This window comes from Mauremys mutica, chromosome 2, assembly GCF_020497125.1.
Source record: "Mauremys mutica isolate MM-2020 ecotype Southern chromosome 2, ASM2049712v1, whole genome shotgun sequence".
NCBI lineage: Eukaryota > Metazoa > Chordata > Testudines > Geoemydidae > Mauremys > Mauremys mutica.
Genome location: NC_059073.1, coordinates 205602416 through 205617631, shown reverse-complemented (window position 1 = coordinate 205617631; position 15216 = coordinate 205602416). Strand labels below are relative to the sequence as shown.

General features: G+C 41.8%; 1 protein-coding gene across 1 annotated transcript in view; it reads left to right on the top strand.

Moving 5' to 3' along the window:
* BMPER (BMP binding endothelial regulator) overlaps positions 1-15216 on the top strand; it is a 212142-nt gene that overhangs the window by 139679 nt on the left and 57247 nt on the right. The window contains exons 12-13 of the mRNA XM_045003070.1: positions 3988-4317; positions 10450-10786. Coding sequence (XP_044859005.1) covers positions 3988-4317; positions 10450-10786 — 667 coding nt within the window. The remainder of the gene's footprint in view (positions 1-3987; positions 4318-10449; positions 10787-15216) is intronic.

The following is a 15216-nucleotide window of genomic DNA, read 5'->3' as shown; positions in this document are numbered from 1 at the left end:
AGCTCTTTCAGTCTCCTTTCATAAGACAGGTTTTCCATTCCACGGATCATCCTAGTAGCCCGTCTCTGAACCTGTTCCAGTTTGAATTCATCCTTCTTAAACATTGGAGACCAGACCTGCACACAGTATTCCAGATGAGGTCTCACCAGTGCCTTGTACAACGGTACTAACACCTCCTTATCTTTGCTGGAAATACCTCGCCTGATGCATCCTAAAACTGCATTAGCTTTTTTAATGGCCATATCACATTGGCGGCTCATGGTCATCCTATGATCAACCAGTACGCCGAGGTCCTTCTCCTCCTCCGTTACTTCCAAATGATGTGTCCCCAATTTATAACTAAAATTCTTGTTATTAATCCCTAAATGCATGACCTTACACTTTTCACTGTTAAATTTCATCCTATTACTGTTACTCCAGTTTACAAGGTCATCGAGATCTTCCTTTATGATATCCCCAGCCTTCTCTGTGTTAGCAATACCTCCCAGCTTTGTGTCATCCACAAACTTTATTAGCACATTCCCACTTTTTGTGCCAAGGTCATAATAAAAAGGTTAAATAAGATTGGTCCCAAAACTGATCCCTGAGGAACTCCACTAGTTCTCCTTGTTGGCTAGTGTTTGAGGTATCTCTCACACACTCATGCAAACTGTTGATTTTTTTAAAAAACATTTCTAACAAAACTTTCAGAAATATTTTATACAAAGGCACTGTAGTATCAGCTAATTTAGACTATTCCTAGGTAACTCTTTTTAAATTTCAGTTCTTAAAGTAAACAACAACATTTGCATCAGACACTGAATTGTCCAGCCCAGAATATATTCTTTTTTTATTGTAAGTGCACTGCACCAAGTTGACATATGATGTGACACAATGTAACATAACATAAAACAAAATTACTCTGCATAACACATTCAAAATTAAAAATAAATATTTCTTTTGGATCCTGTCAGTACTAACAATTTAGCTGGCACATATATAAATGATGTTTGTTCTCTGTGTCTTGATTCTTAACCATGTCTGTCTTAGCTGAAATAAAAAGACACTTAGTTATAATATATACAATAACTCCATATTCTTGGCCTCCAGAAACACAGACCAAAAACAGTTCTTTTCATTGAAATTTTCAATATGGTTTGGGCTATTTCCTCATTTTCTTAGAAGTTCCGTGCCCACATGAATAGAAATGTTATCTAATTTCTTAAAACAAATAAGGAAATAAATTTTATGCAAATAATTGCATTAGTATACAGGAAAATGAAGACAAAATGCTAATAATACTTACCAGTAGCATCAGAACCTGATGCTACAATTCTTTAAATGGGTAACCATTCCTTGAAATCAGTAGAACTTGTCATCGGTAAAATAAGACTCCTGTGAGGTGAATAGTATTATCCTTATCCTTTTCAGATGAGGAAACTGAGGCACACAGAGGTTGGTGCACACATTTTCAAAAATACCCCTTAATTTATTTATTTTTAGGGTTCATTTGGTAATTCGTAAGGCATGATTTTCAGATTTCTACAGTTCTCATTGACTTCAGCTGATGTTGGGGGTGCTCTTGTCTTTGGAAAAAGTCAGACTCAAGGGGTCCTCAGCTAGGCATCCAAACATAAAAAAATGTGACCTAAGTGGCTTACTTAAGGTGGTAGAGGAAGGACGGATGTATGGCATAGCTCCCAGATCCCAATTCTATGTCTTATCCACAAGACCATGCTTCCTTTCATCTTTGTAGGTTTGTATTAGTCCATTTTAGACCCAAGAGGCTGGATTAACCAGATGGATCATTGATTAATGTTTTTTTTAAACTTTTCAAAAGATAAGTGGTATTTATATAACTTCTTTATCCACTTTCATCTTTTAATGAATAGTTCTAGTGATAACTGCCTGATTGCTGTGGTGATTGTATGTTGATGCTTCAAGAGCAACATTAATGTACATCTCTATTCTGTTGATTGCAGCACTATTCCTGCCAGGAACAGCAGTAATCAGCTGATGGTAGTGTTGCTAGTGTTTATTGCTGCATCAGGAGGCTGAAACTCTAAAATATATGAGCCATTCCACTTAATCCCTAGACCCTGCCACTGAAGTCTCATCCGTATCTCTGGTCATACATAGCCTACACACAGCCTCTCCGTTGGAGGGGAGTTAGAATCTAAGGGCTGGTCTTCATTATGGGGAGATTGAGGCTGCTGCAATCGATACAGCAGGGGTCGATTTAGAAGGTCTAGTGAAGACCCGCTAAATTGACAACAGAGCACTCTCCGGTCGACCCTGGTATTCCAGCTGTCCAAGAAGAGTAAGAGAAGTCGACTGCAGAGCATCTCCTGTCAATGCAGTGCAGTGAAGACACTGGGGTAAGTCAACCTAAGCTATATGGACTCCAGCTATGTTATTCATGTAGCTGGAGTAGTGTAACTTAGGTGGACTTACCCCCGTAGTGAAGACAAGCCCATACTTAGGTTATATCTACACAACAAATTACTTCTGTGTAATTTACATTGCTCGGGGGTGTGAATAATCCACATCCCTGAGGCATGGAAATTATGCCAACCTAAGTGCCAGTGTATAACTACCACCTCTCGCAGAGGCAGGAGTTATTTAGTCGATGGGAGATCTCTCTGTCGGCTTGGAGCGTCTTCACCAGAAGTGCGGCAGTGATGCAGCTGCATCAGTGAAGCTGTGCTGCATTAATTGATGTAGAGTAGACTTAGAACTACTTAACTCCTCATGGAGAGATTGTCTTTTTGTTGAATTTTTGTGAAGTGCCTAGCACAATGGAGTGCTAGTCTATGATTGGTTCCCCTACGTGCTACAGCAATACAAAAAATTTATAAAAATAATAATCAGGGTGAAAAAAATGCACTTTGCTCCCCATTGATCTGTGACTTCTCTGACATGTTCACAGATGAAAACGCCAGCCAGAAATTTGTCCTACATTTGTAGAAAATAATTATGTAAATAAATCACACTATTAGATATTCACAAAGTGCTTGTTTTTCAACCAATATTGACTTAAACCAGGTATCAACAGAACCATATCGACTAAAAAAATCAAAGTGGCTAAATTATGTTAGTGGCTAGATTATGTTTTATAGAATTATATAGGGAATGTGAGAGTACATTTTATGTGAAGGCATTAGATTCACTGGTAGGCAAATTTACAGCTACTTTATGTCTCTAGGGCAGAGCAGGCCAGCCAGAAAAAACAAGTGAATCTGGCCAAACAACTATATCTGTCTATGTCTATAATATAAATGTTATGTATATAAATATATAAACATGTAAGGGCAGATCCAGAAACTGCTGAAGTCAATGGCACAATGCCCATTGATTTCCGTGGGGTCAGGATATAACCTCTCTGTGTGTGTGTGTGTGTATGTATGTATGTATGTATATATATATATATATAATTAAAATAAGTTATATCATGGAACATATATAATATGTTCCATATTTCTGTCACTGTTAACACCTTCAGCCTGCAATAAAACCTACATGCCCAGACCCTTGCGCCTGCCCAGAGCTCCAATGACTTCCACTGGGCTCTGCACAGAAACAAGGTTTTGGGCACAGGCACAGATTTGATTGCGGGATCAGGGCCTTTGGTTGCTGGAACTGAATTTTTAAAAATAATCTAACATAGTTTACACACACACACCCGTTAATTTCTTTTCTATGTTTCATTCAGCTTGAGTGGTGGAATTAGACTGGTTGATTTGTCTTTTGTTTCTGGCTAGTTTCACAGATGTTGATGTTTATTTTCCCAACCCTGAAAAGAATGTTTAAATTGAAAAAATAGAAAGCAACAAGCTTGTCATTCAATTTAAAAAAAATGTATTATTATTATTAGTTGCCCTCCACTTCCACCTAACTATAAACTTTTGGGCGTATAAGGGTGGGCTGTCTCTCTTAAGTTCTTATCAACTGCTGCTTTTCAAACTTCAATTGGTCTTGATGGTGCTTTTGTTTCTCACTCACCTGCAGAGCCTGGAGTTTGCACTGTATTTGGAGACCCCCACTACAACACTTTTGATGGAAGGACATTTAACTTTCAGGGAACATGTCAGTACGTTTTGACAAAAGACTGCTCCTCCTCTGCCTCGCCCTTCCAGGTGCTGGTGAAAAACGATGCACGTCGGACCCGTTCTTTCTCTTGGACAAAATCTGTGGACCTTGTGTTGGGCAGAAGCACTATCAGCCTCCAGCAGCACCTCACAGTGAAATGGAACGGGACCCGGATATCGCTGCCTTGTGAGACTCCTCAGTTTCAGATCGACTTGGATGGTTACTTGCTGAAAGTGACAACCAAAGCAGGTGGGGCTTGCTCCAAATCAGAAACATTGGAAGAAGCATAAAAGTTGCTAATATAGTGGTATTTGACCTGTATCTAGTGAAATCTCCAAATGCAACAATTCCAGAATTGCAAACATGAAGAAACAATAATTCAGTAGCAATAATCATGTGCATTTTGTGCTTAAACCGAGCTTTATGCTTGAGGATCTCAAAGAACTCTATCAATATTAATTAATTCAACCTTACAACATCCCTTTGAGGCATGCAAGAACAGAGATTCATCTGCAAATTACAATTTGTTTGCAGAATCTCTCTTCAGAATGTGTTCCTTTCTGCAAATGGAAAACCTGTCCATGGACAGTCCATGTATGTAAATGCATATACGATTTTCACTTCCAGTGACTTCTAAATGGTTTGCCTATGGTCACCAAGTGACGTGCTGTAACACTGAACAATAGGAAGCTGATTATCAAACAAGACTTCATGTTTTCAGTCACAGCAAAAAATTGTGCCCCATGTTAGTGTGTATATAATCACAATTCCACACCTGCAGTGAATTGGCAGGCAAAGACTGAATGAGTTGCATATGCAAAATTGTGGACAAAATTCACTGGGCATACCAAATTATGCCCATCAAAATGGAGGCTCCAGTTTGAAAACCAGGCCCTGGCTTGCTGTATTACCTCAGCTACTTGCAGGGTTCTTTCTTTATCTGAATGAGAGCGTATCTGTATGGAGCTGTAATTCAGGCTTTTGGTCTCCTTTGTGTTGTTAGACCCAGAAGCAGGGCTGGCTCCAGGCACCAGCTTATCAAGCAGGTGCTTGGGGCAGCAACTCCTGAGCGGGGCGGCACTTTGAGGTATTCGGAGACAATTCGGCGGAGGGTCCCTCACTCCCACTCGGAGCGAAGGACCTCCCACTGAATTGCCGCAGATCGCGATCCCGATTGCGGCTTTTTTTTTTTCTCCCTGCTTGGGGCGGCAAAACCCCTGGAGCCAGCCCTGCCCAGAAGTGGGAACAAATGGGAACAGTCAGAACATCTGGTAACTTTTGTGAAGGAATAAGGAAGTGAGAGAGCAGACACTCAGGTCTGCTGAATCCTAGCAAATATGTTAATTGTCGAAATGTTAGACCATTGGGCATACAGCTGTTTTGATAAATGGATCTGAGACTGTAGAACTCCAGCATAGATAAACACAGGGTGGAAGTTAAGAAATTTCTCATTAGCACGTGTCAGGTAGGTAGCAGTCCTGGGAAATTTTACTTATACAATGGAGTACTGTTTCAGTGAGAATAATAATTACTGTTAATTCAATTAAATGCCATGTGAAAGCAGTGAAACCAATCCCGCCTATAAAGTGATACAGTCACAGACATGAGGCATAGTGATACTCATTAGCTAGCATGATTATTTTACATGTACCATAGCATCCACTGCTGAGATGAGAATTGAGATACCTATTCACATATCCACTGGAAATGTAACCTGCATAATGTGGATCCCAGCTATGGGCTTGTTCCTCAAAACGGCAAGGCAGATTTTTTTGCCTGTCTGTAAAATGCACACAAGATGACCGTTACTCAAAAGTCTTAATTTAAAGCATCTTGAGGGTTTCTTTTGCAGTCAGCTGAACACTAAATTCTAATGATGTGGAATTCATTAGCCGACCACAGCCCAGAGAGAGGTTCTGAATCAAAGACGACTGGCAGCTAATCCTGCTGCTGTTCCATTTGTTGTTGACATAAGGCCAATAAACAGCTGCACACATCTTTGTCCCTGTGGTGGAAGATGTAGTGCAAATATGGCATATGACAACGTCCCAAATAGTATGTAATTGCTGCAAATTATAGTCCAAATAATTCTTCCCTTTAATGGAGGAGGATCAGATTTCTTTCAGTGAACACACCACTAAGGGCCAATTCCTCTTTGCCTGGGCAAACAATGTCTGAAAAGCAGCAGAACTACCTGGCTCCTCTGCACAGTGGCAGAACTTGCTACAGAGAGGCTGTGCAGGGAGAAGGAACGTGTTGAGCACCAGGAAGCAGCGATTCTGGTGCCATGCTCCCTGATGGTGCAAATAGTTGGTCAAGTGTATTGTAGTGGATTTGTGGTTTTGTAGAGACTTTGTCTAAAATCCCCATGTTGGAAACAGAAGGGAGCACAGCTGATATTATGCGGGAATTCTTCATTCTACCATCAAGATGGGGGAGTATTCTGTCTGCACAAAACCTTCAGAGATCCTCTGCACAAATCCCATTTGCTGAGGCTTTGTGTACAAGCATTTGGACCTAAACCCTTAGAGCAGAATCTTGGCTGCCAGATCTTGAGGATGCCTGAACTGTGAAAAATCCTGCAGAACAATTGATGTGAGCCTCCAGCATGTGAGACTCAGTGTGGGACATGCATAAATGAACAATGAATTTTTTAAAATTCAGTATATTGTGCCAAGTTAAGCTGAGTAACAAGTTGGTTTAGCATCTCTCTAAAAAGGAAAAACTGGAAACCCCTAAAAAGTAACTCAAAAAATGTTCCTATTCTGCACATCCGCAGATGGGACAGATGCTGCATCCTTTGGCTTCAAACCCTGCCAATTACTTACATCCTGACTCCCATCCAAGAGAATGGGAAACTCATCTATTTAGTGGGGGGAAAAAAATATGCACCAAGTAACACTTTCAAACAGTTTCTGTCTGCCAAAGAGACCATTTCAAACATTGTTCCATAGAATAATCCCCTTTGTTAGTTGGTTTATTTAAACAAACTAATTTTTCCACCTATGCACAAATAAAAAGATACACGTTATATAGTGTGATTAGGCAAGAATGAAAATATCATGTATATTATAGTATTAGCTAATGTCATAATATAAACATGATTCCTCCTATCCAAAAGCAGAAAAGGCTCCATTAGAGAGAGAGATCTTTATTTTGTTCATCAAAACCAAAGAAGCATCACTGAATGACTCTGAAAAATAATGAATCTAAAAATGTAGCATTATACAGTAACAAAATGTTCACTAAGATCTGAAAATTAAATCAGGATATAGTATAATTAAACTATATGGAGTTTTAGAAAAATCCTGTTTTACTAGTGCAACAGTTGCTATCTTGGTCAACACTGGGAGTTGAACCAGGAACTGACACATTTAGAGTACAAATGTTTACAGCTTGAGTTAAAGAGCCAGAATTTGTAGTGGGAGACTGTAACCAACATCTTCTCTGGATGGGGCTCAGAGAGAGGGGGACATGAAGACACACTAACTAGCTCTTTAAAATATTGTAAAGCAGTGGTCTCCAACCTTTTTACGCCCAAGATAACTTTTTGAAGTTAAGGGCAACCCAGGATCTACCCCGCCCCTTCCACAAAGCCCCGTCCCACTTACTCCATCCCCCCCACTCTCCGTCACTCGCTGTCCCCCACCCTCACTCACTTTCACCAGGCTGGGGCAGGGGGTTGAGGTTCGGGAGGGGGTGCAGGCTCTGGGCTGGGGCCAAGGAATTCACAGTGTGGGAGGGGGCTCTGGACTGAGCCTGGGGCAGGGGGTTGGGGTGCAGGAGGGGGTGAGGGGTGCAAGCTCTGGGAGGGGTGTCAGGGCTGGGGCAGGGGGTTGGGGTAGGAGGGGGTATGGGATGCTGGCTCTGGGCGGGGGCTCAGGGCTGGTTTGAGGTGGTGGCTCTGGGAGGGGGCTCAGTGCTGGGGCTTGGGGTGCAGGAGAGGGTTCAGGGTGCTGGCTCCGGAAGGGGGCTCAGGGCTGGGGGTTGGAGTGCGGCCTCCTGCCAAGCAGCACTTACCTCTGGTGGCTCCTGGTAGGTGGCGTAGTGTGGCTGCTGCTAAGACAGGCTCCCTGCCTATCCTGGCCCCATGCCGTTCCTGGAAGGGGACAACATGCCCCTGTGGCCGCTGGGTGGGGTGGGTGGCACATGGCTCCACGCACTTTCCCTCTCTGAAAGCACTGCCCCACAACACCCATTGGCCAAAGCTCCCCGTTCCCGGCCAATGGGAGCTGCAGGGGTGGTGCTCGCAGGCAGGAGCAGCGCGCAGAGGGACACCCCTGCCCCTATGCTCCCAGGGCCATGCTGGCCGCTTCTGGGAGTGGTGTGGGGCTGGGGCAGGCAGGGAGCCTGTCTTAGCGGCAGTTCTGCTGTACTGCTCGAGATCGACTGGGAGATCCTGTAGGATCGACCCATAAATCGCGATCGACCGGTTGGTGACAACTGTTGTAAAAGATACAGGCACATTTTGAATAGTTTATTTAGGGCTGGACTGCACAAGCCTTATTAATTCTGGCAATCATGAGTAGTTCCACTGAAGTCAGTGAATCACTTTTTAGAAATCAAATTGCTGATGGAAAATAAATATGGAATGCCTGAAAACACCCAGTTTAGACACCCATTTTTCAGAATTAAAGTGCTTACCAACATGAGTAAGGGCTGTGTAATCTAACCCTTGCTGAATCAACATTAATCCTGAACACTAGTTGGGTGTGGGCCATTCTCCCTTCCCATCCCTTTGTGACTCCACTTCAGGTCAGCAGCCTGATGAAGCTCATTAAGGGAATGAGTTGAGCATAAACTCTTAAAGTAGAGTTATGTTCTAAACCAAGATGAACTAGAACTTAAGAAACCATACTCTATAGAAACAATCTATGTGGGAAGGAATATTGTGCAGGTACTTGCAAAACCTTGCTTGCTAACTGTCTCCCAAAACAGTTGTTGCTTACATGTCTCAAAGCCAGGGTGTGACCAAGGCAATATATGCCAATGACAAAGCACCTCTTTTGCAGCCATTGTTCTGACCATAATCACCATTTAGCCACATCCAGTTTTATTTGAGGGCTGTGCACATTGGAATTGTAGTGTGAGACAATGAGAACTTTTTACAGGAGAAACTGTGCCAGTTTTGAATGGAGTGATTAGTTCTTTTAATTAGTTGTATACATAAACATAGCGGGGAATACAGATGGGATTATGGGTGACAAGACTGGGCGTAATGAAATCCAGGTTGTCTTCTGGTCTCTGCCACTAACATCTTGTATGAATTTGACAAAGTCATTTATTCTCTCTCATTTCCAATAAAATGGGGATAATGATACTTACTTTCCTCAAAGGGATGTTGGGAGGAGAAATTAATGTTGGTTGAGTGCTTTGTTCTGCTTTCATGGAAACATGCTACATAAGCGTAAAGTATGATTATCAGGTGATAGTGGCGTTAAGAATTAAAATAAAGGTTAACAGTTTCTGGTGGGAGTTGAACCTTAGCAGCTCCCAATGTTCTTTTTTTTTATCCAAAATAATAACAAAATGGTGGGGATTTATTATAATACTTTGTCACAGAAAACAATTTAAAATTCAATGTCCCAAAAGTGCTAAATCTTAGTTTAAAGAAAGTGTTGTCAGACACAGAATGTAGCAACCCATCTGAATCCCAGCTACTGGGTGAGTATTCGGTCCCTCTCCCCCTTTCAACTGGGTTGGTACTTTATGAAGATTAGTTGGGTCAAGGATTGGTAATGGTCTTACAGAGCCCTTAACCCCTTTGAATTAAGCATTTTGAAACCATTTCAGGTTGGTACTGTCTGAACATTGTTACCCATCAGACATATCTTTATTGACCTGCGTGAGATGAATTGTTGGTCTCAGACTACATGTCCATATCCAAAAGAGTTATCAGTTGGCAACATGAAAATAGAGGGCAGGGACTGAATGCTCTTTTAGAGCAAGTGGCTTCTCCAGAACTCATTGGTGATGTACTGTGGTGTAGGCAAAGTTTGTCCAGCTGCTGCCTGTGCTGTACCTTTTTCTACATAATGGGTGAAATCCTGTCTCCATTGAAATCATGGGAGTTTTGCCATTGACTTCAATAGGGTCAGGATTTCACTCAGAGTACTTCTGTTTCATCTCCAGATCTGTCAATCAAGCACCTTCCACCAGAAAAACAAACGTATCCAGATCCACCTAACAGTTATAGTTCCTTGTAATCGTCTCTGATCTGAGTAATATTGCACTTCCTGTAGAGGAGGCCCTTACTGAGGCATGTATAGATTTTATAAAGGAAGCCAAATGTTTTTACTTAGGTTCCCATAAAAACGTGTTTATAAACACAAATAGCTGTTAATTATTAACCTTTCCCCCTCTTCTTCTTCTCTGAAATAGGCTTGGAAATCTCCTGGGATGGAGACAGTTTTGTCGAAGTCATGGCTGCACCACATCTGAAAGGCAAACTCTGTGGCTTGTGTGGCAACTATAATGGGCACAAGAGAGATGATCTGGTAGGAGGTGATGGGAATTTTAAGTTTGATGTGGATGACTTTGCTGAGTCCTGGCGCGTGGAGTTGAATGAGTTCTGCAGTCGCCCACAGAAGAAACCTGTACCTGAACTGTGCCAAGGAACAGTGAGGGTAAAACTTCGGGCCCACAGGGAATGCCAGAAACTCAAGGCTTGGGAGTTTCAGAATTGTCACTCAACGGTGGATTATACTACGTTCTATCGGTAAGTGCAGCTGGCTGAGAAGTGAGGAGGGAAATAGTGGAGAGCTGTTGTGTGGGAATGGGGTGATGCAAATCTGCACTTAATTGGCCTTGATTCAGGAAAGTACTTAAGAAAGTGCTAACTCTAAGCAGGTTCTTAACTCCAATTGACTTCAACAGGACTCAAGCACATGCTGAACAGCTTTCTTGAATCAGGTCCTAGAACTGGAAATAGGAACAGAAAGGACAGTAGAGCAGCTACAATTGGAAAAAAAGCTTTATAATTGCCAGATTAGAAGAATGCTGTTTGAAACGCCCACAGAAGAGAGTAGGGGTAAATGCAAGGCCACAGACCGTATTGCTGGAGTCAGTTGTAAAACTCCTGTTGACTTTGATGGGACCAAGATTTAGTTCACAGTGCTCCATGTTTCCCATGGGCTTTTTAAAACTGATTTTGTTTAAGACAGTTGTACCATAATTTCCTGACTGACCAAATGTGTGTGTTTTAGAGTTTAAAAGGATACAGTAAATAGAATGAGCCTGGTCTGTCTGTTTCACCCTGGGAGCAAAGAAAAAGGGAAGACAACCAAGACACTTGGCTTGAGTAATTTATCTAAACCTTTTTATCATTAAAATGCCGCTGGCCTAAACCACCGAGAGATTATTTCTGGTCTTTAATTGTCGTGAGTTTATTTGCTCCTCTCCCATTAAATAAAATCCTATTTTCTTTAGATTGCCTGACATAAAAGATAAAAGCAAACTGGGTCAGAATTGCATGATTGTGGATGGAACTGACTAACTTCATAGTTGCAGCTTTTTGTACTTGAGCACATCTGCTGAACTAGTGGGCTCATTTATAATGGCTTTTTAAAATTACTGTATTTCCCTTATGAACTGCCTTTCTTCCTCTTCTGCGAGGAGACTGAAAGCCTTTTATCTACTCTAAAAGAGTATGGCTAGAAAATTCAACATATCCTGGTTTCTAGGCTATGTCTGTCTGGGTCCTCAGTCTGTTGCCTGGCTCGTAAGATAGGGAGATAATGTAAGAATGAGGGAGGTCCTCTCTGTAACTTTTATAATGTTTAATTTTGGTGGTGGTGGTGGTAACAACAGAGAGTATTAGAGATGCTAACACAAGTGTTGAGTGTATTTTGAAAATATTCCTACCTCACTTTTGCCATTATTTAAAGGTAAGTGTTGAAAATGAAAATAGAGAACAGGCACAGAAAGTTTAAACTAGATTTTCTCTTTCATTTCACATTTAGTTTTTTTCTCTTTCCTTTAAAGTGGCTTGTGATTAATTTATTGCAATGCACTCTCTGACACCATGAAAGAAAATGATGTATATCTTGGCAAAGGCAGCCAGGAACGATCTTTGAATCCTCACACAAAATACCATGGTGGATTTCCTTTTCTTGCTTTAGAAAATAGTATTTTGTCAGATCTGGAAACACAATGAAAGTTTGCTTGATTTAATTATATGTCTTTTGTGGAAAAGGGTGTTTTACATAGAGCTGTGTGGGAACTGGAATTTCTATCCTATGGAAAATTTCACATTTCTGAAAAAAAATACATTCCTATTTGAAATGAAAAGTTGGATATATGAATTTTTCCACCTAATGGACAGTTTTAAAAATTCTGGTTTGGCGGTCGGGCAGCCCAGTGAACCCAGGCTAGTTTCCATTGACAAGTTCGTGCAGAAAGTTTCAATTCAGTCTAGTTTGCGTTTTCTGATAGAAAAGTGTTTTGTCAGCAAATTTTCTAGCAGCTCAAGTTATACAGTTTAAAAGACTCTAATTTGGACTGAGCATCAAATTCTTTTGGAGTTAGTTCCCTGAAACTTTGCATTCATATTTTCAGACTTTAGGGTGACTTAGATACAGCTATGAGAATCAAAAGCAAAATGCCAAATGACATTCAGTACAGACATTATCTATTATTAGAACCAAGTGAAAAGTTTGCTGTGAACAATTTATTAAGTGAATTTGGCCCTTTTACATATTAGCAAAATTTCCACAACCTGACAGTGACTTTTGCAAATTTGTTCATTATTTGAAAAATGTTTGACAAATGTTTTGCAAACAAATTTTAGCCCATGGATTTCCCATAAACTAAGAGGATTCCCTTGAGTGTTCAAATTTGTAAAATAAAATAAAAAATTGGTATTTTGTTATGTGATTAGTTCCATAAGTCAAATAATTTTGTTTTTTACAGAAATCAAATTATAAAGGTGTGTAAATACCACCAAAACAGTTTGATTCAGAATTAACAAAAATATTCACAGCATGCACATGATTCTATCCTCAACACCTGTCAAGAGAATTTCATTGTAGGGTTTTATTCAGATTTTTCCATTTGTGCATTTTTAAAGAGAAACAAAGTTTGTTGGTGGAATATAAATGTACCTGAAGTAAAATGGATAGGTGCCCATGTGTCTGCTTGTTTCTTTCCATCCAGCTGTCTTTTCAACTGAGTAGCTTGAATGGATGGATTTGCATATCATTGCCTTCTTCCCAATCATGCATTACATATCTTCTCTGGTTGTAATATCATGGTCACAAATGTTAACCTTTCTTGGTCATTCTCATCTACATTAGTAACACTGCCTCATTTTCAGTAAGTTGCTCTTTAGCTGACCTGCTGTTAAAAAGAATTCTCAGAAATAAACTCAGCAGGAACATTTCAAATTAGGATGTGATTTCTTCAAATACCAAAAAAGGCACTGAAAAGCATGTTGCAAAATCTGACACTGTGTTACTGAAAAGATTTCTCTGATGACATCTCAAGTTCAATTTAAAATTCCTTTTTTTATAGCTGTAGCTTATGCTATTGTTAACCATCCAAAAAACATATTCAATCTATTTGTTTGAATATGGGATGAGGAACCACTAACTCCTGAGTTCTGATCCTGATCTTTACACACCCTTGGTGTCCCATGGGAAGTCACTGAGCACTTCTGCCTCATTCCCACTTTATTAGGGTATTGTGGGGATTTGTCAAGTATGCTGAAGGTTAAAAGATCAATATAAGCATAAAGTGTTAGAATTTTGGAAAGATCCAAAATGTAATCTAACTTTTCCTTTAATATGTTGATGTGCAATAATCCTGTAATTCGTTGTTTTGAAACAAAAATGTTTTATGGGCTCTTTGTTGTGGTGGTTTTGAAGCAGCGCTAGCAGTTCACTGCTCATGAGCAACATTGTAAATATCAAGGGTCTTTGTCAGGGTTTGAGCGACCACAGAGGAAAATTTATTTAAGTAGGGAAACAATTTCAAATTTCCAAGAGTTTATGGTAAAGATTGAGTGGAGAAAAGAATTTTTAAATGATAGATTAGAATGACAAAGATGTTTTCTATTTAACTGGATATTTGTAAGTGTCCTGGGTTAACTCTTTACATGCAAAGTCAAAATGGAACTACACTGACTTAGGCGCAGATTTTTAGATATGTATACGATCTGTGTGTGCAAACAAGCAATGTACACTGTTTGCATCTACAACTACTGTCATTGTAAGCATGCACGCATGCCACGCGTGCAGGGGACTGGACTAAATGCCTCTCGAGGTTCCTACCAGTCCTGCGATTCTACAATTGTGTACTCAAGTGACCTGTTAGATCGTATATAACAGTTAGGGCAGGGGCAGGCAAACTTTTTGGCCCAAGGGCCACATCGGGTTTCCAAAATTGTATGGAGGGCTCGTTAGCAGAGGCTGTGCTTCCCCAAACAGCCAGGCGTGGCCTGGCCATGCCCCCTATCCGACTCCTCCTGCCTCTCGCCCCCTGACAGCCCCCCGGGACTCCTGCTCCATCCAACCCCCCCGTTGCCTATCCCCTGACAGCCCCCGGAACCCATGTCCCTGACTGCCCCCCTCTGCCCCATCCAACCCCTCCTCTCATTCCTGACTGCCCCCTGGGGACCCCTGCCCCATCCAACCCCTCCTCTCATTCCTGACCTGACTGCCCCCTGCCTCCCCACCCATCCCCCTTCCTTCCTGACTCCCCCCCCCCCCCAGAACCCCTACCCCCATTCAACCCTCCTGTTCCCCGCCCTCTGACTGCCCCAACCCTGTCCACACCCCGGCTCCCTGATCACCACCCCAAACTCCCCTGCTGCTACAGCTGCACCGCCCAGAGCACCAGGACAGGCAGCCGTGCCACCCGGCTGGAGCCAGCCACATCACCGTGCAGCACAGAGCACCGGGTCAGGCTCTGGCTCTGCAGCTGCGCTGCCCCAGGAGCTCACAGCCCCGCTGCCCAGAGCATTGTGCTGGCGGCGGAGCAAGCTGAGGCTGTGGGGCAGGACGAACAGCAGGGGAGGGTTCGTGGATAGTCTCCCAGGGCAGGAGCTCAGGGGCTGGGCAGGAAGGATGTGGCCCATGGGCCATAGTTTGCCCACCTCTGAGTTAGTGGCTATGGTAGCATGAAAGAATTATAAAAGTGTGCATTTCTAAA